We start from the raw sequence: 24837 nt of genomic DNA on the forward strand, positions 1-24837 counted from the left end.
TCTTGATGAAGCAGCGAAAAAAGCTCAGAGTGTCATACATGGGGTTGTGTGCGTTAAAGTGTGAATATGTGCATGTGAATATGTGTGTTTTGTTGTGTATGTGTGTGGTGTATGTGCATGAGGGTGTGTGAGTTCAGAGGGTATGTGAAGAGTGTGGGTAGGCCAGGAGGAGGAGGACTGGTGATTGGTGCTGGGACTGGGCGGGGTGTGAGAAGGGGAGGTTGTGCTATCAGGCTGCTGGCAGTGGAGGAAAATGCCAGCATGCATTGCTGCAATCAGCATGGACATTCTTTCTTAGATGGCATTACTAGCATTATGGGCAGGCAAACGTGAGTGTGAAATTATGCAGGAATTATGACATATTGGCACATCCAGCAGGTCCGTTTTTTAATTTATTTTTTTACAGCTGTAATACTGGCACAATGGGGAAAACAAACCTGGTGTCATTACATGGCAATAAAATAATATATTGGTGATGGCAGCAGTGACATGCTTCTTACTGTGGCATTCCTGGCATTATGGGCAAAATATTTATGGAATACTGAAAAATATTGGCACAGGCAGGATGGAGATATTTCTCACAGTGGTGTAAATGGCATGATGTACAAAGCAAACATGAGGGTGTTCTTTTGTACATATGAATATTCTCACATACTGCCATAGCCAGCATTGACAGGTTTTTTTTACAGTGGTGTTACTGGCATTACAGGCAAAGTCAACATCCATGTGTGTAATTACATGTCATTAAATGAGAATAACGTGATATGTTGCTGCAGCCAGAATGGATAAGTCTTTTTACAGTGGCATTACTAGCAAAGGAAACATGAGGAATTTCTTATGTAGGACACTGGCATAAATTGGTGCAGCTAGCAGGACATGTCTTCTTATGGTGCATTACTGGCACTATGGGAAACACCAACAGAGTGTATTCTTACGTTGGACAACTGGCAAATATTAGCAGAGCCAGCATGGACATGTTTTCTAACAGTGGCAATACTGGCATTATTGGATACAGCAACCATAAAAAATGCTTATTAGACGACAGAATACTGGCATCAATTGGGTGCAAAGGCATTCTGAAAATGTGTTGGGAAATACTCCTAAGCACTGTTGGTGACCTGGCATCTTTTGGATTTGTTTACGTGTTTCCCTACAATACATAATGTACATTGTATGGCTTTTTAATCAAAGTTTTCACAATGTGTGGACTGTTAAATAAATAATTTAAACAAATTATGTGAAAGAAATCCCCGCACTAATCCCTCTTCATTGGTTTGCCCTCCCTCGCTACGCTCAGTCGCAGTCGCTCGCTCTCTTTTTCGGGAAGTGTTTATGCACCAACAATAAAAGAAAATCCCCATTCACCAGAGGTTCTCAGTTGCAACACAAGTTCAGAACCACAGCGTGTCACTGTCCAGGGATCCACTGTGAACTGTGTTTCCCAAGACCCCCAGGAACAGGTGAATATACACTTCTTCCATCCCCTTTATGGCTGATAAAAATATCATACCTGCAGAAATCACCTGTGATCATCTTTGCAAGGTGTCTTATCTGTCAACAGCAGAGAGCTAGAGAGACATGTTTGCATGTGTTTGTTCTAGGTAGTATAGAACTAGAGACACGTGTGCATGTATTTGTTCTAGGTAGTATAGAACTAGAGACACGTGTGTATGTATTATGTATTTGTTCTAGGTAGTATAGAACTAGAGACATGTGTGCATGTATTTGTTCTAGGTAGTATAGAACTAGAGACACGTGTGCATGTATTTGTTCTAGGTAGTATAGAACTAGAGACACGTGTGCCTGTGTTTGTTCTAGGTAGTATAGAACTAGAGACACGTGTGTACGTGTGCATGTATTTGTTCTAGGTAGTATAGAACTAGAGATACGTGTGCATGTGTTTGTTCTAGGTAGTATAGAACTAGAGACACGTGTGTATGTATTTGTTCTAGGTAGTATAGAACTAGAGACACGTGTGCCTGTGTTTGTTCTAGGTAGTATAGAACTAGAGACACGTGTGTACGTGTGCATGTATTTGTTCTAGGTAGTATAGAACTAGAGACACGTGTGCATGTGTTTGTTCTAGGTAGTACAGAACTAGAGACACGTGTGCATGTGTTTGTTCTAGGTAGTATAGAACTAGAGACACGTGTGTACGTGTGCATGTGTTTGTTCTAGGTAGTACAGAACTAGAGACACGTGTGTACGTGTGCATGTATTTGTTCTAGGTAGTATAGAACTAGAGACACATGTGCATGTGTTTGTTCTAGGTTGTACACAACTAGAGACACGTGTGTATGTATTTGTTCTAGGTAGTATAGAACTAGAGACACGTGTGCCTGTGTTTGTTCTAGGTAGTATAGAACTAGAGACACGTGTGTACGTGTGCATGTGTTTGTTCTAGGTAGTATAGAACTAGAGACACGTGTGTACGTGTGCATGTATTTGTTCTAGGTAGTATAGAACTAGAGACACGTGTGCATGTGTTTGTTCTAGGTAGTACAGAACTAGAGACACGTGTGCATGTGTTTGTTCTAGGTAGTACAGAACTAGAGACACGTGTGCATGTGTTTGTTCTAGGTAGTACAGAACTAGAGACACGTGTGCATGTATTTGTTCTAGGTAGTACAGAACTAGAGACACGTGTATATTTGCTCTAGGCTCTTCGGGTTAAGAGCCTCTTTTTTTCACTCGTTCCCTCAAGGTGCAAGAATTCATCATCATCACCACCATGGAGCACGTGCTGGCTTTGATCCTTAAAAGAATGCAAAGTGGTCCTTACATGCTACTGTGGTAGCCTCAGACGTGCATGCAGGAGGAGAGATGGGCTGCAATTGCAAGAGACAAGCATCCTACACTTGCATGCAGATGCGCGTGTCCTGCACCCTCGTAACACTCACACGCATTGGCACACACATGGCTGGCATCCATAAACCCAAACGGGTGCAGGGTACATGCTGCGCTTTGGCAGAGACAGGTCGTAGGCACTGCTAGGCCTTATCGGGTGGGTCACTGGCAATGACTTTTTTTTACTTTTGAGCCCCGTTTCGCGGCGAAACCCCGAAGAATGGTGAGACACTCGAGCTCTGTCTGCGCACGTCTACCTGAGTCCGAGCAAAGCAGGCAGGGGCTTGTCTGCACAGCGCCTTGAACCTGTTGCTGGCTTGCGGCCGGGGGAGTCCAGGCACAGGGAAGACTTCTGCAGAGAAAGACTCAGCCCTGTGAGAATCGGGGATCAGCCTGCTACTGCGGTGGCATTCCCCAAAGCTACAGATGTTACGGGTGCGCAGAAAGAGCGCGCCTAAAGGCAGGAGTGCTGAGAGTGTCCCACTCATGACTCGCCCCCACCCGTGGGAAAGACCACCGTGTGCACTTGACATGTTCAGGTCCATGGTTTGAAAGTTTAACATACAGTAGGGCGAAAGGATAGCACTGCATGTGCTTTACGAATGCATGCATGTATTCCTATTGCTGTAGATCAATAACCATGCATGGCTGTTGCAGAAATCTGGCACCGGTGCATCTGGCATCTGCAATAGGGGGAAAACAATGCTCGGGTGCAAATATCTACTACCGCAATACATCTTTATACTGAGTCAATGTTTGACCTAGTGCACAAATGGTATGACGTTGTTACATCGTCGGTATATTTTTCTGCCAAACATTTTTCAACTAAAAAACGAATCGGAAAATATACAAGGGGTGGGTAAGGGGATATAAGCGGTAGCAGGGTGGGGAATAGGGAGTAAATAATAGGAGAGAAGGAGCCTGGGGGAAAATAATTCAGAAACATCTAATCTAAAACATAACTGGCGATGGAACAACATAGAATCAGTGCAAATATGGTGCACACATAGACTGCACCGGTGCAATGTTCACTAAAGGCCAAGCACTACAGCTTCAAGAGGAAATGGACACACATCTACTTACACGTGGAGTCTTCTGGGGCACAGGACGAAGAGGTCATAGACCAAGCAGACCCCAAAGACCGTGACCCCAGTCTCCTTCACCAGCATTGCGCTCGTGCCCAGGAGCAGACTCAGCAGCAGGAAGAAGGGCGAGCCGGTGGGCGGGAAATGGTCCCCGTGAGCAAACTGGTCCACGCTCCTGCAAAGGCGAAAGAAGCCCGTTAGCAGATGCCCACGTCCCAGTATCTGAATACCCTATTCACAAAGAGCAAGTGGGACCCGACAGCGCCCATCCTGGCGCACCTGCCCTTTATGTGTGAATGCACACCATTGGCATGTTAAAGTTATGCATCTGCTGTACGTTGGTGTTTGTAACTAGCTTGTGCAGTCGGCATTTAGTGCCACGCATGGCTGTACATTACACATGTCACATGACAGGTGTAAATCCATGCCTGGATATAACAACTATTGGGGTACATGTGTGATGCACAGAGAGACGCCTGCAGCTTGAGAGGCAGAGAATGGCCGATGGACAGTTCTAGCATTATGTTTTAAGTGGAATAAGCAAGGGGTTCGAATCTACATGAAACGAATGCTGCTCATTCAGGAGTAGCATGAACTAGCTCAGCTCATTAGAGGTTGGGGCAACACAGAACGTAGGGGACAGATATAAGGGAGACAGTCAATTACTTAAATGCACCTCCTACATATTTCAAACAGTAAAGGGGGGTAGCGTACACTCATGAATTGATATTTAGAAGCCCAGTTCATATGTTCATTGTGTGGGTTTCATTAACATTTTTGCACAGTGGTTGAAGTTTACGAAAGGAAGTAATGCAACTATGTTCTCTGCTGCCTGTCCCCACTCTAATAATCCCCATCACCACGCCCCCTCCCACGCACAATACAAACCCCCAAACACATGTGCCTGCTGTTTAAGGGAACGTTCAGTGCACTGCACTGAAGTGCAAGTTTCCACAGCTTCCAACACTTATTTTAAAATGAAACATTCCGGAACAGTTTCTTTTTAAAATAAAAAGTATAGGATCAGAAAACTTCATTATTGAAAGTAGAGAAGCACTTTGACTAGTGTTTTTGCACAAGTTAGAGAAAAATATGCACAATAATCACAGATACAGATGAACACATTCATTTTACAATTAAATAGCACATTCTTTGCATGTCCTGATGCAATGGGTCGGCCAGGCTTTTAATATATACAAAACAGAGGGGGTCTGGGAAACTCTCTACCAGCACGAACACAGCCCATTGACTTGTTCTTGGGTGGATGGCCCCTGGGAGAGTCTCAACTAAGTCTTTAGCTCACTGTTCTTTTCACAGAAAAGACATTTCCCCACATATCAGTCTTTGTCCTGCTCAGGGGCAGTCCAGCACCGAAATGCTAGGCAATTCTCCTTTGAACAAGAGTACCACAGCAACCCCATACACGTGTTTCAACCTTGTTGCGCATCATCAGTGAGGTGAAGCTGCGCCCCTCTAAGAACAGTGAGCAAGGGTTCCACGTCTGGATTCCCCTGGTAACTTAGGGTGAGACCCAAAGTTACTTAGTATGCAAAACAGAGGGGGGTCTGGGAAACTCTCTACCAGCACGAACACCGCCCATTGACTTGTTCTTGGGTGGATGGCCGCTGGGAGAGTCTCAACCAAGTCTTTAGCTCACTGTTCTTTTCACAGAAAAGAAATTTCCCCACATATCAGTCTTTGTCCTGCCCAGGGGCAGTCCAGCACCGAAATGCTAGGCAATTCTCCTCTGAACAAGAGTACCACAGCAACCCCATACACGTGTTTCAACCTTGTTGGGCATCATCAGTGAGGTGAAGCTGCGCCCCTCTAAGAAAAGTGAGCAAGGACAGTGAGCTAAAGACTTGGTAGAGTCTCTCCCAGGGGTTATTCACCCAGGAACAGGTCATTGGGCTGTGTTCGTGCTGGTAGAGAGATTCCCAGACCCCCCTTTGTTTGCATACATTAACTTTGGGTTTCACCCTAAGTTAACAGGGCAATCCAGATGTGGACACCTTGCTCACTGTTCTTAGAGAGGCAACAGTTTCACCTCACTGATGATGCCCAACAAGGCTGAAACACGTGTATGGGGTAACTGATGGTACTCTTGTTCAGAGGAGAATTGCCTAGCATTTCGGCGCTTGACTGCCCCTGGGCAGGACAAAGGCTGATATGCGGGGAAATTTCTTCTCTGTGAAAAGGACAGTGAGCTAAAGACTTGGTAGAGTCTCTCCCAGGGGTTATTCACCCAAGAACAGGTCATTGGCTGTGTTCGTGCTGGTAGAGAGATTCCCAGACCCCCCTTTGTTTGCATACATTAACTTTGGGATTCACCCTAAGTTAACAGGGCAATCCAGACGTGGACCCCTTGCTCACTGTTCTTAGAGAGGCAACAGTTTCACCTCACTGATGATGCCCAACAAGGCTGAAACACGTGTATGGGGTTACTGATGGTACTCTTGTTCAGAGGAGAATTGCCTAGCATTTCGGCGCTGGACTGCCCCTGGGCAGGACAAAGGCTGATATGCGGGGAAATTTCTTCTCTGTGAAAAGAACAGTGAGCTAAAGACTTGGTAGAGTCTCTCCCAGGGGTTATTCACCCAAGAACAGGTCATTGGGCTGTGTTTGTGCTGGTAGAGAGATTCCCAGACCCCCCTTTGTTTGCATACATTAACTTTGGGTTTCACCCTAAGTTAACAGGGCAATCCAGACGTGGACCCCTTGCTCACTGTTCTTAGAGAGGCAACAGTTTCACCTCACTGATGATGCCCAACAAGGCTGAAACACGTGTATGGGGTTACTGATGGTACTCTTGTTCAGAGGAGAATTGCCTAGCATTTCGGCGCTGGACTGCCCCTGGGCAGGACAAAGGCTGATATGCGGGGAAATTTCTTCTCTGTGAAAAGGACAGTGAGCTAAAGACTTGGTAGAGTCTCTCCCAGGGGTTATTCACCCAAGAACAGGTCATTGGGCTGTGTTTGTGCTGGTAGAGAGATTCACAGACCCCCCTTTGTTTGCTTTTAATATATACTCCCTGATTCATGGATTATTTGCGCCAAAAAACAGGATTTGTGCGCCATTATGCCCGCAAATCCCCATTTGTTAAACAGGGATTTGCGGGCAGAATGGCGCACAAATCGCCGTTTTTTGGTGCAAATAATTCCATGAATCAGCCCCATAATGGTTTATTGAGAGGCCAACCTCAACACAGGGAGTTCTTTCCCTCCCCAAGCTAAGTGTCACAGTGTAGAACTAGAGACACGAGACACGTAACTAACTGTTAATGTTAGTTCTTTTACTCAGCCCTATCTCAGCCTCATATCATGCCCCTTGGATCCCTTCCCCTGATCTACCAATGAGCCAAGAACCAGGCCGGTGTACAGGAAATATATTTATTTATTTGAATAATAGGTAATAGAAATGATACTAAACTACACATGCCACCTTCTTTGTGGCTCACAAGTAATTTCTTGTTACACAAATAAATCACATCAATGGGTTGGGAAAAGAACACAAATCACAATTCTTTAATTTCTACAAATTTCACTTGAAGAAAAAATTAAACTGATCAATAAACAAAAACAATTACATATGCAATGCTGTGCCATTTCGATTTTCCTGCACGCTTAAAAGGCTGGCAGTTTTGTGTAAAGATCTGGACAAATGCATTTGGCAATTATGATTTCACCCACATGTTTCCCTTTAAAATAAACACAGGGTGATTTATCGGTTGGTTTGCAGGACCCCCCCCTCACTTAACGTTCTGTGTTGGGGAAGTTGGACAGTAAAAATTGGGATGAGTGGAGAATTTTGGATTTCCAAACCCTTCCGCTTAAAGGCATGTGTTGGAGAAGCTCGACAGCAAAAAGTGGAAGGAGATGAGATGATTTGAGAATTTTGGATTTCAGACCCCCCTGTGATTTAAGGACTGTGTTAGGGAAGCTGGATAGCAAAAATTGGATGATTTGAGAATTTTAGATTTTAGACCCCCGTCCACTTAAAGGCCTCTGTTGGGGAAGCTGGATAGCAATAATTGCCCAATTAGATTACAGGCTTTAGTTTTCAGCGCACACTGGGAGTGAGCTTTGATAATTTAGAATTTTAACAAAAATCATCCTGTGGTGTTCTGCCAAATAGGGAATTAATTAATTAATATCTTTAGTTAAATAGGCTAAGGGTCTACACAGTTTTGCCCCCCTGCTGCTATAAAGGGAAAAGATTTAAGGCCTGCAGATCCCCCCACGTTTTGGTTGCAAAGGGTAAACTCTACTTACATCGAACACCTCTGTATAAAGTTCAGGAAAGCCAGCTTCATGTCTGGAACCTCTGGAAGGACAGGGCAGGGCAGGGGTCTGGTCACTCCACTTTTAAGGATGGTCCCAGCTCTTCACCATAGATTTCAGTCAGCTTTTTAGGCCTCCTTAGCAATAGACAACTCCACCCAAATGCAAGCTCCTTTGGTGATTCTTTGCAGCTGTCGGGTGGTAATTTTCAGCAGCTCGCTCTCTTTCTCATAGTGCATCCACTTTATATAGCAGTGATGGCACCATCAAGTTTACAATCTGCAAGAGTTCTCGAAAATAGCATTGGACAGTTAACCTTTTCTCTCCTTCTAAATCCATCCCCTCTCTAAGGATTGGCTTAGAAGTCTATAGCAGACATATGGCAGCTTCCATTTGCAATCCCCATTTGTTCTCATGTCAAATTTTTGGCAAAAATGAGTTATGTGGCAAAACTTTATAATGTTACTAGTAACTGCCATAATATACATATTTTCAGATTCAGCTAATCATGGGGAATTAAATAAATCGTCAGCCAGGTCCCCACCATTTTACACGGTCATTTGGCAATTTTCCACCATTTTTACAAAAAGCATAATCATTAGGAACATGCAATTTATTCCCCACATACCTATTTTTTCCCTCAACCAGTTCACCAACTCTCAAATTCGGGACATTTTCAGATCAGCCAGAAATCCATTTTATATGACCATTACAGTTCTCTTAGTTGCAGGTGGATGAATTTTATATCACCAAAATCACCTAGAAATTATCTAAAAAATGAAACACTCATTTAATCAGCGCAACCAGTGGTTGCGGAGAAAAAAAGGCCAAAGTTATAATAGTTCTTTTAAATTAATAGCAAATCTTTGGGATATGCAAATTGGAGGCCTCCTATTTTCGATAGCCATTTGCCTCACTGGGCCAATGTTTTTATTAGTCTCTTTGTTGTTTGAGGGGTAGGGTGCAGGTGGGGGATGCATTTGCTACACAGAGATCCTTCACTGCAGACATCTAGCATCCTGTTTTCTTATCTGAACGGGACCACCTTTTTATCTGAAAAGCCTCTATTTTCCTGTATTTTGTTCTTCCCAGAGTTCAGCCTTGATTATAGCTCCTGTGTTCACACCTCACCCCTACATTCCAGACATGCACCAGCCAGAGCATCTGGCCCGCTCAGAACTGCCCTTAGTGACAGCAGGTCTAGGGAAACTTGGTTTTCGACACCCTACGAGCCACATTTTATTGCAGTTGTAAACAGTTGGGATGCAAGCCATGCTTTCTGTGAGGGAGTTCTTTGTGAAGTTTGCCTGTGCTCTAGCAACTTGAAGCTCCTCTTGTGCTAGATGGAATTAATAAGAAAGATCTCAGACCAAATAACTGGACAGACTCAAAGAATATGGCAAAGTGCTACTTTATTCTCAATTTAATAAAGCAGGGTCAACTGGCAGACATCGGACGGATGTCTGCACACTCACAAACAAACTTGGTTACCCAGAGGTCTTATACCCCAATATGCATCATTTATGATGTTATCTGATTTGGCAAACTGTAAAACCTATAGGCGGGAGGGATTGGTTAGGGGAACTTATTTGCTTATAGAATGTATACGGGTAAGTACTTAATTGGCTGTCTCTCATCTATAAGACACACCTTGAACTACCTTTAAATACGTAGAATATTGATTATACTGAACAAAATGGCAGCAAATTGATCTATGCAACATTGAATAGCAGGTTGCCCCATAGACCCACTGATTGGTTGGCATTCTCACCCAACCTTGGACTTTCGGCTCGGCTAGCAGCATGTAAGGAAACCAAAACCCAGGTGCTTGAATAATGTCATATTACTCCCCACTTTCCCAATAAGTCCATCATCTCTCATCAGTCCGGCCATGAGCCAACATTTCCATTCTATAGTTGACTGTGTAGCCTGCTCACTATTCTGGAACATTCAAATGAGTGTAAGCACATCACTATCTTGATCCAATGCTTAATGAATAGCCCTTGTTTTAGACTTCTGGATCACATGTGAAGAGACCACGAATTTGTCCATTTCGACCTCTTATTTACTGCTATTTGATTTAATTATACTAAGTGTCATTGCTCTGTCGGGGGGAAATTCTCCCGGGGTCGGCTGAGCCGTCCGCGGACCTCCGGGCAGGGAGGCCCCAACTCCTCCCGTGTATCCCAAAAAATGAGTATGAGGCACACGCAAGAAGCAAGGTGATTTTGCTGTTTATTGAACAAACGGCAGGGATGGGTCAAGGATCGTACGCGTCCGTCCTGACACACACTCCTCATCATGGGCTCGCAGGCCCTTTTTACCTTAGTATGACGCGCTACTTGCGTCACCTGGGAAAGTTTAGCAAGAAACCTATCGCCACTCTGGATTGGCTCCTCGAGTGGTAGGGTTAGTATAGCATACGTATAGAGCGCATTATTAGTGGTTAAGGGTTAGTCAGGTGGTATACTTGGGTTGTCCCTTCAAATTGATACATGAAAATTGTTACATGGAGACCCCTGAGGATTGGTCAATGTTAGTGGCGTCAGTGATAAGAGCCCCATTTTCTGATTGGTCTACACACGAGCCCCCCAGTCAGGGACCATCGCTGTTACCAGCTCGCGGTGCACCTGTCATTTGCAACAATGTTTCACTATGGGTATGTACAGACAATGTGAGATTTATTCATGTGCTGGAAGGCCAGCTACTCCCACAGCTGCAGATGTCCTTCGAGACGCTTAATAGTATCTGCCTGAGTCTTGAAGCGGGGAATCCAGGCGTCTCCCTCCTCCCGGGCCTGGCACCCTGTCAGATTTGGCTTGATCACGTGAGGTCGGACCGAGGTTAAGGCAGAATTCTGCACGATTAATATTGTTTTTTTTTTCACTGTATGCCTGGCTTGATTGCAGGTGTGACCTTGGCGTCGGCTTGTGGCATGCGAATTAGCAACATTGTGCCCTTGACTGTCTGCTTTCGCCGGGCTCATTCTGCGGGATCAGCAACTGAACTCTGGCTCATTCGATGTTCAAGGGACTCTTGCTTGAGGCCTACTTGGGCCTGGTGTATAAGTGGAGCCATCTGATACACAGGCGCCTTAGGTTATGGCATCATATTGCTTTATCTCCAGTATCGTGTCTTCATTATACTTTTCATTATTGCGCATGGTTTTAGGAGAAGCGTGAGCAAACTTTTTCAGATGCGTTTATTGTGCGTCTGGCGTTTCTGCATTTTGAGAGGCCTATGTGAAAAATAATAAAGATGCGCGTCTGTGGGTGTGTCCGTCACCTATGTCGTAGCACTGAGTATGTTCTTCGTGTGGATTGGTGTGGGAGTGCCCAGGGTGTATGTTGCACGGGTATTCTGACCGTTGGCTAGGTCGTCATGGCATCTCTAACGATGTGTTGAGTTAGTGCTGGATGATTCAGTCGAGCCCTTCCATGCCGCAGGCATCGGCAAGGGTATGGCAGGCTGGCGGGCACACGGATGGGCACGCGGGGGGACACATCCGTATGTTCTTGTACCAGGGTATTTGGTCGTCTGGTAGATGGGCAAACTCTTCTCGTGGCGGGTGCCTGGGCCGCGATCGTCTAGGCCAAGGGAGAGAGGGGATTGGTGGGGGCCTTTTCTTCCATTCTCCCACTTCAGCTCCCATTGGCTTCTAGACACTTGCTCATTCCAAGTTGTATAGACATTATCCACATTTAATTGTATAATACTAGGCTTCTGTAGATGTTTTCTTCTTCTTTAATCTAAGAGAAATATCTCTCACATCCGTGACTTATCCATTTACCTTCCTTTGTGCTTTGCAGCTATTCCTTAAAAATAGCATCCTTGATCCCCAGCCAACATAGACTCCTCTATGTTTGCACACAAAGCAGTTTTTCCAGCATCTCCTGACTCTTCAACCCAGATCTGTTTCTGAGGTAGCTGAATTGAATCTTTGTACGAGTCACTGTCCCTTTTCCAACTATGGCCGTCGTATAGCAAGCTTCTATATGGCTTTTCTACCTTGTGTTGCTGTATATTTACACTTATTAGTCAGCAAGTTACTTTTTCTTCTTTTGCATTCATGATTACTATATTATTTCATGCATGTTTCTCTTATCACTTCAGTTACATCATTACTCTTAAATATTTTCATGTTTCAGTATGTCCTTGTATAGCTTCTTTATGACATCACTCTGCCCAAGTTAGATTTCACTCAGCGCTCCATGATGTCCAATGGTGCATGCTGACATCCTTCCATATGTCATCCTTCCACACTTTTAGTAAAAGGGTACATTCGGTATGGCTGTCTGAGTGCATATTGTCTCATTGTGCACTTGATGTGGTACAGGAACAACACATGGGGGTCCCATACAGAGCCCTTCTCCTACTGTTCCAGTAAGACAGCGGTGAGGGTTGGGAGTTAGGGATAATGCATTCAACTGCTCCTCTATATGCCCACCAACAAGACAAAAGGGTCTGCCTTGGGCCTAAATGAAATCTCCATCTGACCCATAGAACTCTATTTGAAGCATAATGTACATGACATCTTGTTTACATGCACCATGTATTTTCCCTGACATCTTTATGTTGGCAGGGGAACCTTTTTCTCATGTCTTTGTTTAACTTGCATAAACACATTCAAAGCCGTTTTGGGGTCTGTGTTTAAAAATCCTGTGTTTCAAGTGAAAGGGACCTTTGAATTTCTTCTGCCTTTGTGAATTAAAATGCTGCTTTTCCTTTGGTAATGACAGGTAGGCCTATTTCGCATTGGCCCTGCAGTTCCGTTGGTTTGGGGCCTTTGATTACACCCCACAATTAGAACATGTACAACAGTTATACAAACCCATGAATTCATCACATTGACTGTGAAAATGAATATACATTTAAAAAAGAAAATCTAATATCCACAAGTTGTTTGTGTTATGAGTGTTTGCCATTGTTTTTTTCCAGCAAAAAGCACTCTCGATGTATTCAAGGTTGGGGTGATGCACTCCCCTAACTCCAGTTCAAATATTATGTTATGTTGATTTATACTGTGGACCCCTTCCATTTTCGTGGTCTCTAGCATGGGGCTAATTTTAAGGGGCGACAAGGATGTTTGCCCCCCCCCCAACTTCATTGCACACCGTTTTGACCCCCTCATTTGGCAGGGGCCCCTTTCCTGTAGATGTCATGCCCCCCCAACATTTTAAGCAAAGTTACTCCACTGGTCTCCAGGTGCTGAAATGTGGAGTAAGTGCAGGATTGATTTGTGTAAAATGCTGGTGTTTCATCAGGCGCTCGTGTGACTGGGCACCACATCTCCAGATATCCGGTTCCCAGCATGTAACAATCCTCCTCTGTTAACACTGTTGACGTAAATCCTACCTCCACAAAGAACAGCTTCAGACGCTATTGATGCAATACTTTGCAAACAAAGACGGTTAACCTCACAGGATCCATTGTTTCAAACACACTCTCTCAAACATACAATGCATGCTTGTTTCTTAAAATACTGTGCCAAGGCCCATATATTCCCAGCAAGGCTGCATGATTCTTGCCAAACCTCATCAAGTAACAGCATAGGATAGGAGATGAGGCTTCAGCCAGATAACGCTGCACTTGCAGAAGGGCCAGGTCATGGGCAGCTGTACCCAGTATTCTAATGCCCGAGCCTTGGTACTCAATGGCCAATTCTATTAAACCCTTTTCTGTGAAGCATGCCTATCGCATCTCCATCCATTGACTGCATCGAGCGGGAGGTGTGATAGGACTGATGGTAGAACAGTCGTTTCTTCAGTTTTTTCCTCTTAGTATGACGATCCAGGGATTGAGACAAGAATCACTTTACACCGAAATGTGGTGCACAAATAGAACAAGCATTGACAAAGCCAACTGTTTGGGCTTTTTGGTAGGCAGGGGAAAGGCACTTGCCGGGCACTGCCATAGTGGTATGAACTGGCTATTGATGGTAGCAGGTGTAAAATAGTGTAAATATCTGGGCATCTAATATCAGTCACTGGCAAATACTTATAAACAGGCCAAAACTGTTGGATTTGCCAATGCTTGTTTAACAGGACTTCAGCGAAGAACACGCAGAGTGCATAAACATTTTGTGCATGAAGGTAGACCTGGTTAGAGATTTGTATTACACCAGTAGCAGGATTTACACCTCCAATTAAGTCATTAACTCTCAGAAGACTGCTTTGAAAAAAAACACTAGCAGGCATTTCGAGTGCAAAGTTTGAAGGTAAGGCTTGATTAAAGTGAGCTGAAAGAGTTTCCATGGGGAGGAAATTTGGATGGGTAAGGGCAGGAACTGAGTGGGAATGGCCATAAGGATAGCATGGCCATGGTCAGTCAATGGGTGTGCAAATAACCAAGTGACAACTACACGCTTGTGTACCTCCTCATATGCCTCATTTCCCCATCTGTACCACCTAATAGACAAAACTAAAAATGCCATTTGCTGATCATGGAGATTTCTTTTTTGAGGGGTATTCGTAAAGTGCAGACATAGTTTCAGAACGAAGCGGAGCACTGCTCAGAGAGAAATACACAGAGTAATGTGCTCTGCATGAGGGAGAGATTTAAAAATTGTCTATGCAGAAATTGACAGAAATAGGAGAACTCGGACAGAGATAGGAGAACTTGGATTCGCATAGAATCACTACTTGTGGTTTGAGGGCTCCGGCGTCAGTTCATGTTATCAAGTGTCCTAAGAAGAGTTGGGCTTTGAGTTATTTGTAGAATTTCAGTAGGGATAGTGTGTGTGTAAGGGGGTTATATTCTAAAGTCCAGTTGCATTGATGGAAAAGGCTTATTTCTGCATCCTCTCCTTGTTGCACAGGGGGATAGATCGAGGGTGACTGTGGGTGCTCTACCTATACCCATAGATCAAAAGATCTTCTGTATGGGAGGTGGAATCTTCAGTGACCGGGAATTGTATGATGCAGCGTGAGTTCTACATAATGCAGGCTTGAAGGAGAGGTAAGTGGAGCCTGGCCAGTACTTTTGTTCATCTTTATCAAACATGTTAGGTTATAGTATGCGATTTTATGCCACACTCCACTTCCACTTGCATGGTCTTCAGGTGCTCTGATGCATGGGAAAACGAGGGGTGGGTTAGGTTACTGAGGGGAGAGGGAAAGCCAAAATAGCTTTGTTACGGGGTTGATGTGTGCAGTGTAGAGGTACTAGTGTACTGTGTAAAGATCTGTTTGTAGCTGGTCTGTGTTGAGGGCATTAAGGCATAAGCGTCCAGATGGGGACCTCCTGTGCCCATAGCAATGGGGTGCATTGGCCAGGCATAGGCATGTATGTAGCTGTATGTAGAGATGTAGAGTTGGTATGTGTAGTACCATTATGAAGAAGGAAATACAGGAATATGGCTGTCCTGTCAATAGATTATTACCCACATATGTTTGTTTCAGGACATTTCCCTCCCAATCATGTGGCGAGCGGCACAGAGTTTATGATTAATTCAATATTTTATGAATATGTACTACTTATCAGCACTGTATTGCTGCTCAGCGCCATTCCTAGGTAAGACTTAAATTGTTGGTCTTACATTTGTATAGAACTATAAAACAATCAATACAGTTTATAGTCTCTTCCTTTAAACTTAGTTATTGTTTTCTTAGACACCATAACAACGACCAATATCCCCTGAAGAAAGTCCCCTTACTCATCATAAGAGATTGAAACATGTAGGGCTTTGATGGAGGGTTCAAATCCAACATCAATGGAATTATAAGAATTCATAGGACCCCAGCAATGTAATCAAATAGTTCCTGAAATGTTTGGAATGCACTTTACATGTGTAATTTGTACTACAAGATTGCACTTTTGTATATTGGCACTTTGGTATGTTTAATGTGTTATAATTGTCAGTCACATGTTTTGTCTATGTTCAATAGGTTTTTAATATACTGAAATAATATGTATATGTACCTTTTATGAGGTGTCCATTTAAGTATTGGATTCAGTTTTATAGGGCATTTTATCTACCCTGACACTGTGAGGAGGAGACGTTTTCTGTGACTGATATTGGGTTGTTTATTGTCAAAATACATTATTACCCAACAATAGATTTACAATAGGTGCACTTGGCACATGTATCAGAAGCCATTTCTGGTAAAGCATGGCAGAAATAAATGGTTTTAAAGACACCTATTGATTCGTATGAGGGGCGATCTGTGGAGGCAAAGATTAGGGCATATAGGTCTTCCATAGTACTGGGCATTTTATTTGCAATAGAGGCTTTCCCTCTAAGATTGATCAGCTGGTTACCAAAACTGAAAGCAAGGATCCTACATTCCCTGGCGGGCTTACCAGTAAGGGCTCCAGTTGAAGCCATAACTTTGGAACTTGCGGTTTCCTCGCTAATGTCTCTTTGGAGAATGGTGGCATGCAAGTTGTGGGCAAAGATTCAGTTTGGTGGGCAGCAGGAGGTGATGTTGCTGAATCTAACCCATCTTCATGCTAGAAAATTCTATAAAAACTGGATGGTATAGAGAACTGGTTAATCTGGTCATGTTCCACTTTAAGGAATTAGGTATATATAATCCTCCTCAATCATGGCAGGATTTTTAACTATTGAAGCTTGAGCATAAAACAAGGTAATTGGATATGTATTTATTTATTTATTTTACATTGTTTTAAAGCACTCACAAAGCCCACAGGCATCGAGGCGCTGTTACAAGAATTGTTTTTTTTTGGATGCGTAATTGGTTTTTTTTGTCTTAGTTGCGTATTTATAACGCGCTTAAACACCCAGAGGTTTCTAAGCGCGGACCCGGGGATCGAACCTGTGTTGCTTCGTGTCGTCTTCCTTCCAAGGCGCGCACGTTGCCGCTGAGCTATCCTCCCGGGATGTCACTTTGTCACTAGCAGTTGACCACATAGCCCTGCTCCGCCTATTTGAGGATACTCCTAGCAAAGTTTTACTATTGACTCTCTGAGGACCTATTTAATTAAATTAAGCACTCCCGTACTGACCAGATTTATTCTTGCGCTACGCCTTAATCTCACCCCAGTCTTTGAAAATACAGGGACTTGGCTAGGAATACCATGTGAACTCGGGGTTTGAAGATTATCCTCATGCCATGTTGATACTCAAAGACATATTCTCACAAGCTGTGGGGTACTTAAAGGGGAATATGAGAATGGTTATAAGAATTTTACGCTTGTGTCATCAGACCAATTTGGGGCCATGATCATGGCAGCAGAATCATTGGCGATAGCTTCTGCCGCATTGTACATCTGGCTTTGATAAAGTTGAATATCTCAATTGAATTAAACATATTTGGGATACTCATTTTAATAATTTGAATGTGTGTACTATCAATTTTAACATTGTTTAAGGACATGTTAGATGATAAATGAATTGAATGTGCGGTTGTTTGAACTGTTTTACTATGTACATGTGTAGTGTAAAAGGTTGACAATGTTCTTCCAAATGCACTAAATAAATAAAATAAAATAGGTGCACTTGCTATTTGTAATAGAAGTTGATTTGAAGAAAAATAATCTGGTTTTTAATCGACTTATTGAAAGGTACATGCATGAATTATTTTCTTTACCACTTTGTAGCCTTATTGTCTATTAGAATATATAAGGATTTCCCAGACAACAGAGGGTTTGTTTTCTATTCAGAGTGCTTTTGGCCACCAACATATCAAAGTTGAGGTTCGTTGTTTGGGTAGAAATTATAAGATCTTTAGTGTCAGAAAGTTTACATTTCAGGAAAGTAAATAATGCCCAGCTGTCCAATCAGATGGCAGGGCTTTAACCTCTTGGGTCACAAAGGATGAGACATGAAGGTAGGCAAGCCAGTAAACGGCTCATTTTATTTTAAAGCATATTGGAAACATAATTGAGAACAGGCATCTGATCTCCCAGAACTGGGATAAGAACCTTGGATCGTGAGAACAAATTGGCAGAGGTCTCGAATGACCTGTGAGGTAATCTCTAGTGTATGAATTCAATTGAATTTAATAGGTCATCCCAGCTAGTATATGTAGTCGATGTTTGTGCTGCCTTGAGGTTTGGCAACCTTGCAAAGTTCAGGGTGGCAGAGGAGCTGCACGCATCCTTACTGTACGTTGTTGGTACTCACTGCCTCATAATGGTGGACTGTCAAAGTAGGAATATTACTACTGTTAAAGTTATTTAGAATGTCTCTATACAAACTAGATTTGATTGTGAAGATGAATGCTAGAATGGTGTGTTAGTGATATGCACATAGGAGAAATGTCTACACAAAAATGTGCTATTTGCACAAAAAAACTTTTGTTCACAAAAATATATGTTGATTGGAAATGAATTTTTGTCTTATAATTGTTTAAAAATGAAATTGTAACAGAATAAAATGATATATTTTTAATAAGCACACACTCTCTGGTCCTCAGCATGCGCTTTCTGAAACACATTTATTGAATTTTTCAGCACATAGGGCATCCTCTCTGTTTAGTATATATTGAACTCACTGCCTCTCACCATCCTAGACACTACTGACCACCTGACCTTCGGTAGCACCAGATAGATTTGGCTTTGTGGTGGTAATTTCTTCATCCCACTGTACCACCGCAGCTGCCAAAGATGACCAAGCCGGGGAATGTTGTGCTTCATAAGCACTCTTAACATTTAATTATATACATCAATAAAACCTTGCCCAGGAATGAATACCAGTGTTTCTGTTGGGTGATTGAAGGCGAGGGCGAATAGAGGCCAAGCCTAGGATCTGTTGAATATCTGTTTGGTTGTTGTGATACTGCATTTCTTTAGTAAGCATTCCTTTCTGGAGCAGAGTGTGGGTGACAGTGGGAAGGCTGTGTCGTTTAGCTTGCCTATTAAGATTTACTTCTGACAAGTGAAGGGGAGTGACAGAGGTTGGTGGATTTAATTCAGAAGTTGCCTTTTGCAGGGCTTGGCATTGGGAAGAGAGCTAGCTAATATGGGTGTCACAAGCTGCAAGTAGGTTCTTACCTGGGCTTGTGAGATTAAGAGGTTTGGAAATTGGAGGTATGAATGTACCCTGATTTGATCATTGACAGTTAAGGGAAAGGTCTTTGGAGATGATGGTCTGACTGTTTCCATCTGTGTGGCAGAAAGATGCTGGGCATAGCCGACAGCAAAGACTTGGGCTGAAAAGATGATGAAAAGCAGAAGATGCAGATTCCACTGCCAAGAGTGAAGGCCTTCGTGGTGATGCAGAGGAATTCAATGAACTAAAGCGACACCAGGAACTCTTCCCACTTTTACAGGGAGGCTGCTGGGGCTTGTGGGTAGGTAAATAATACCGCGTTAAGTGGTTGTACAGTTGCAAATGGTCAAGAAGCAAGTGAGGGATCTGAAAGGGGGGCTGACACTCTAGATGAGTGCCCGATGTACAAGGCAGGTGTTGCAGATGGTTACTCACGGGTATTTACCTCCACTCTGGAGCAGTCCCAAATGCAGCCATTAGAAAAACATCTAGTAAATACATGTATTCACACATAAATTAATAAATGACAATACATGGGAAACCAGTTAAATGTTTGCTGGCAAGCACTTTACCGTAAATGCAGTTTCTATTATATTGAACGTTTGATATGGTTTTGTGATGGATTTTCATCTGTGGTTGTGGTGATCGTGAGGCCTCCACTTTTCTAGTTTAACTAGAAGGGTTGAGCTTACAACAAACTGGACTAAATATCACATTACTGATAATCGCCATCAAGACATGGGGCCTCATTATGACCCAGGCGGTAAGGGATTACTGGTACCGGTAAGGGCACTGGTGCCGGTAATCCCTTACCGCCCAATTCCGAGGTCCCTTTGCGGGTCCTCCCACAATGGCTGGTTTTACTAGCCGTTAAGGACGGGACCCGCAAAGGGACCTTGGAGGTAATTACGGTACCGCAATTTGCGGTACCGTAATTACCACCTTCCCCATTTCCATTGAGCCCTATGGGGGGCAAAAATGGGAATGGGGATGGGCCAATGGTGAATGGGGAATTATCGCCCCGCCAACCTTGGAATGGGGTGGTAATTCCGCCATTCACCATGGTGGAATCGGTAAGGTACCGGCGTCAACCATGGCGCTAATAGCGCCATGGTTAATGCCTGGGTCGTAATGAGGCCCATGATCTTGAAAACACTGCATTATCCATAGTGATGAAACAGGTTTTGTAGTTTTCTGATCTCTGCAACTTCCTCTCGCAATAGATCTGTTTCTTTCTGTGATGATAACATGGTTGATGCATGTCTTTAGACATGCTAGCCGTATGTGATTGAAAAACACAGATTCAGTCAAGCCAACATAGGTCATGTTTGAATAATAATAATAATAATAATAATAATAATATACCAGTGTGCTTTACGACAGATACCTCAATTTCCTAAATCCTGCTATAACAGGTATCTCATTATTCAATCGAATAGCACTAAATGTATTAACTTCCAAAGGATGAAGGGATGGGTGGACCTGGCCGGGACTGACATTGGTGGCCTGCAGGATGAACACAGATGCCTGGGGTGAATGCAGAACTCGCTGAGCTATCGTTGCTGTTCTTTAAAATAATGGCAGCAGTCTATGCTATGTCTTGTTATGGCACCCACACAAAACATTTATAACGAAAAAACATTGATTTTTGTATTTTTTTTATTGTGGTGGTCCCCCCGAAACTCCCTGTTTCACTATGCTTTTAACCTCACCCAAACCCCCTCCCCACCCATTTGAACCCCTTAACCCAGCCCCATATATAAAATAAAATTGATGTTTTTTTGTCATAATTGTTTCGTTAAAAAATCCTTCTGTTTTTGTTTTTTATTATAATCACTGGATACCCCCACATCCATTGGTAAACCTGCACTGTATCGATTTCACAGACAGTTATCCAGCACATGGTATCTCCTTAGATATACACCCATCATTTTCAGCATATTGCACAATGTGCTACAAAATGCAAGCAAGGACCTCCCCAGGAATACATGATCAGAAGGCTAGACTCTGAATGCATTCTGTCCAGTGTGTCAGAAATACGAACTGGGGCAAACCCAGATGGCTATATCTGAGGAAAGGAGTATAAAACTACAGTACCCAGTAGGCTTTGCGGGCGAATGTAGTTGTTCCAGACTCCCACCACTATCCAGCTGCAGGTAATTGGGGCGTTTACTAAACCGGCGGTCACAGCGTTTCGCTCTCGGAGGAAGGATGCAGGAGAGATCGTCATTTTGCTTGGAGTCACGCTGCGGTCCGCGGTAGCAGTTCGAGTGGAGACATGGTTTGTAAACGAACACGCTGAACCCTTGCTACATGGTGTGACGATTCCCGCACTGGTGGTTTCCTCGGCAGTGGACGTCTCGTTCACGGAGGTTGAAGGTGCTACTACTGGAAGTCCGGGTGCGCTCACAAGGCACCCGGACAACAAGATAAGTGCTGTTGTTTTCTGTTACATGTGTATTCCACGAGGGTGTCAAATTCCATTCCTTGTTGGAAGTGTTTAAGTTTGGAGTGACATAGTACATGGACGCTACGCTCACTCTTGGGTCTATGATTGGCAATAGATCTTTGCCTTAAGTGTGATTGTATTCATATATATATATATATATATATATATATATATATATATATATATATATATATATATATATATATATATGTATATATATATACATACATACATACCAGGGACTTCACGTTTTCATGCTGGGAGTACCTAAATGACTGTGCAACTAGCCCGGACCATGGGTACCATTCTCTGAATGCAGAGTGCAGAGTTCTGTCCTCATTTGGCTGCGCTTTATGTTGTTATGTTGCTTGCCTGTCCTTCAGGCAACGTGTTCATGTCTATCCCATATGGGAGCAGTTCCCTTGTTTGTGTCACACCGCTTACTGCTTATATGTGTTCATGTCAAAGCTGATGTACTATGTTAAGCAATTACGTTTATATGCATATTCATGCATATTCAGGAGTTCTTATGAGTCTGTAGTAGGTGGTGTTCAGGATCAGGGATACAGACTGGTGATAAGGTGTACGTAGGAATTGTGAATTGTATGTTATCTCCGCTCCTTTCCTTTGTCAATCCACACCCTTTCCATTGGCTGCCACCTGGTTATCTGTTATATTACTATTCGGACGCCCGTGCCAACCACGGTGGGAGGGTCGATCTATTCGGCTTCTGTGGTTCGGGAGAGGGGGTCGATCCCCTATCATCCCTTATGGTTTTGGCACAGTGTGCTGTAACCTCCTCAACTGCACCCAGGCCTGCTTCCTGCCGCAGATAAGTCAACTGTGGCGATGCCTCAAGTCTCTATAACTTTAGGCCTCCATCAGAAGTAGCATTTTAACAATTTCCTTGCAAAAGGTAATCTCTTGTCAGATGATCACGTGCTTCATGGCCTTGGCTTTGCTATATTTAGGAGTACTCATTATTCTGGGAGAGCTTTGTATATTTCCAGCTCACCTGAGGCAGACTGCAACCTACATAAGAAATCGTCTTCTCTATTGCAAAGTGGTAGGGAGTCTGCTGCAGCACACACACATAGGTTTAGATGAGCCCTGTACCAGAAGGGGGCTACAATCAAATGGTACCCCTTTTCTACACAAATACTCCCAGAGGTAATTACGACTGCAGCTGGTGGCATTACTAACATTCCACCAATCGGAGTGTTTGCCGCTACCCTATCAATAATGGTAGTGATATTCCTGGAACAATACTTTGTTTACTTTAAAATAAAAATGTTTTATGCCTTTCATTGATCACATTGATGGTGGAAATAGATAATGTACAGTAGTGATACATGCCAATACTGTGCATTGTTGTTATGTACAGAAGAGTAATATGAAACACGTTCATGTAATGGTATGTTACTGAGCATTCATATTGCACCAAATTACCACTGTAGTGGTTTCAGAGCACGAAGCCTTGTTTGGAAGTTGGTGTATTGTGCCCTTGACAACGGTATCCAGATGGTTCTCTGCAGAGGAAAGGGATTGAGGTGTAGTGGTTTGGGAAAGAGGACAGATAAAACAAAGAGGAATTCAAAGAGAGGAGCAATGGGATAAAGGGGGAGGGCTGGTGCTTTGGGAACATGTTCTTCCAGCCAAATTGGATCATGGATCCTGTCACGCTGTCCTCTCATTCTGTCCCTTTTTCGCAAACATCTAGGTCAGATAATAGGACAGGGTCAGACAATAGGACAGGCAACACTCACAATACACCAATTACCCCAGTCAGGTTTCCACTCCATGTCCCTCACAGTGGAAGGTTGTCACGTGAGCGGGTTTACCCCAAGGGCCACACATGCAGACTCAGGGGTTCTCCATTCCTTCACTGGCGTCTGCCATGGTGTCTGCAAGAGGGAGCTCGCAGACGCCGGCTACAGGACGCTGCTCGCAGAAAGTCAAGTCCGCGATCATGGAGACCACGCTCACATGTTGCGTCCGCGGGTCACGTGACGCGTCGCGGAGCAGGTGACGCTGAAGCTTCCGCTATTTAAGCGCTGAACTTCCGCACGTCCGCGCTTCACAGCTGTTCTTTGGAGGACTCTGTACAGCGTTTGGATACCTTGTGTTTTCACGGCTTCTTGACTCTTGGATTGTTTTTGGATTTGCTTTTGCTCACGTCTTTGGCCCTGTTTGCTGGATCATCTCGAACTCGGAACGCCTTTTGGACTGTCTTGGATTACCCTGAATTGGACTTTGGCATTGGTCTCTTCACTGCATTACGTTATCAAGTACTTTGGATTTTGGTCCTTTGTTTCATCAAGTTACAGGAGGGCAAGTTGGGTTTTAACCCAGCCTACAGTTCTTCTCCTTACTGTCATCAGGGAAACCAGCTCACATGCCCATCCACGGAATTACCAACTATCTTAGGTTCTGGGCTTCCTCACCCATCAGTTTAGGTAAGCCCTGTTCTTTATTCTGCCTGTTTGCTTGTACTGTGCTCAGTTGATTGCTAATAAAGATTTTCTTTGCAGCTGCCTTGGGTTTCAACATTTCCCGTGGATCCGAGCTGCAAGAACTACCCACCTGTGGCCTCAATGATCGCATAGGGAGTAATCTTGTATTCTCTCTCTGTGGTACCTCGGGACGGAGGTTTCAATACTCTTCACGACAATCAAGCAACCTGACAGACTGTGAAGCCATTCTTTGTCGTGCAGAGTATGCAGGGTGCCTCGGATGACCCCATGGCAGCTATGATTCAAGTGATCACAGTACTAAGAGCGGACATGGCTGCAGCCACCACAGCCCTTCACCAACGTTTAGATGCTATTCAGAGTACCCGTAACCCATTACCTGCAGATTTCGGGGACGCAGCATCACCTGCCCCAGTTCCCCAGGCCCCGGCCCCAACCACTCCTGCTCCCGTGATTCTACCCACTCCTTTTCCATTGGCTGCACCTGAAAGATTCCAGGGGGATCCCACCAAGTACCGCACATTTATAAATCAGTGCAAGTTACACTTCCTGGGCCAACCTACCTCCTTCCCCGATCCTACTTCTAAGGCCGCCTTTCTGTTATCACATTTATCTGGAACAGCCGCTGCCTGGGCCAACCCACTTCTTGAGAACAATAACCCAGCATTATACGATTTTGACATCCTGGTCACAGGAATGTCCCATGTCTTTGACACCCGTCACAAAGCTCAGTCCAGTGATCTAGAACTAT

General features: G+C 43.8%; 1 protein-coding gene across 1 annotated transcript in view; it reads right to left on the reverse strand.

Annotated features, from left to right (window-relative positions):
- TMTC1 (transmembrane O-mannosyltransferase targeting cadherins 1) overlaps positions 1-24837 on the reverse strand; it is a 1779343-nt gene that overhangs the window by 1405938 nt on the left and 348568 nt on the right. The window contains exon 4 of the mRNA XM_069628531.1: positions 3931-4107. Within this exon, the coding sequence (XP_069484632.1) occupies positions 3931-4107 (177 nt within the window). The remainder of the gene's footprint in view (positions 1-3930; positions 4108-24837) is intronic.

Source organism: Ambystoma mexicanum, chromosome 12 (assembly GCF_040938575.1).
Source record: "Ambystoma mexicanum isolate Mex_15411 chromosome 12, UKY_AmexF1_1, whole genome shotgun sequence".
NCBI lineage: Eukaryota > Metazoa > Chordata > Amphibia > Caudata > Ambystomatidae > Ambystoma > Ambystoma mexicanum.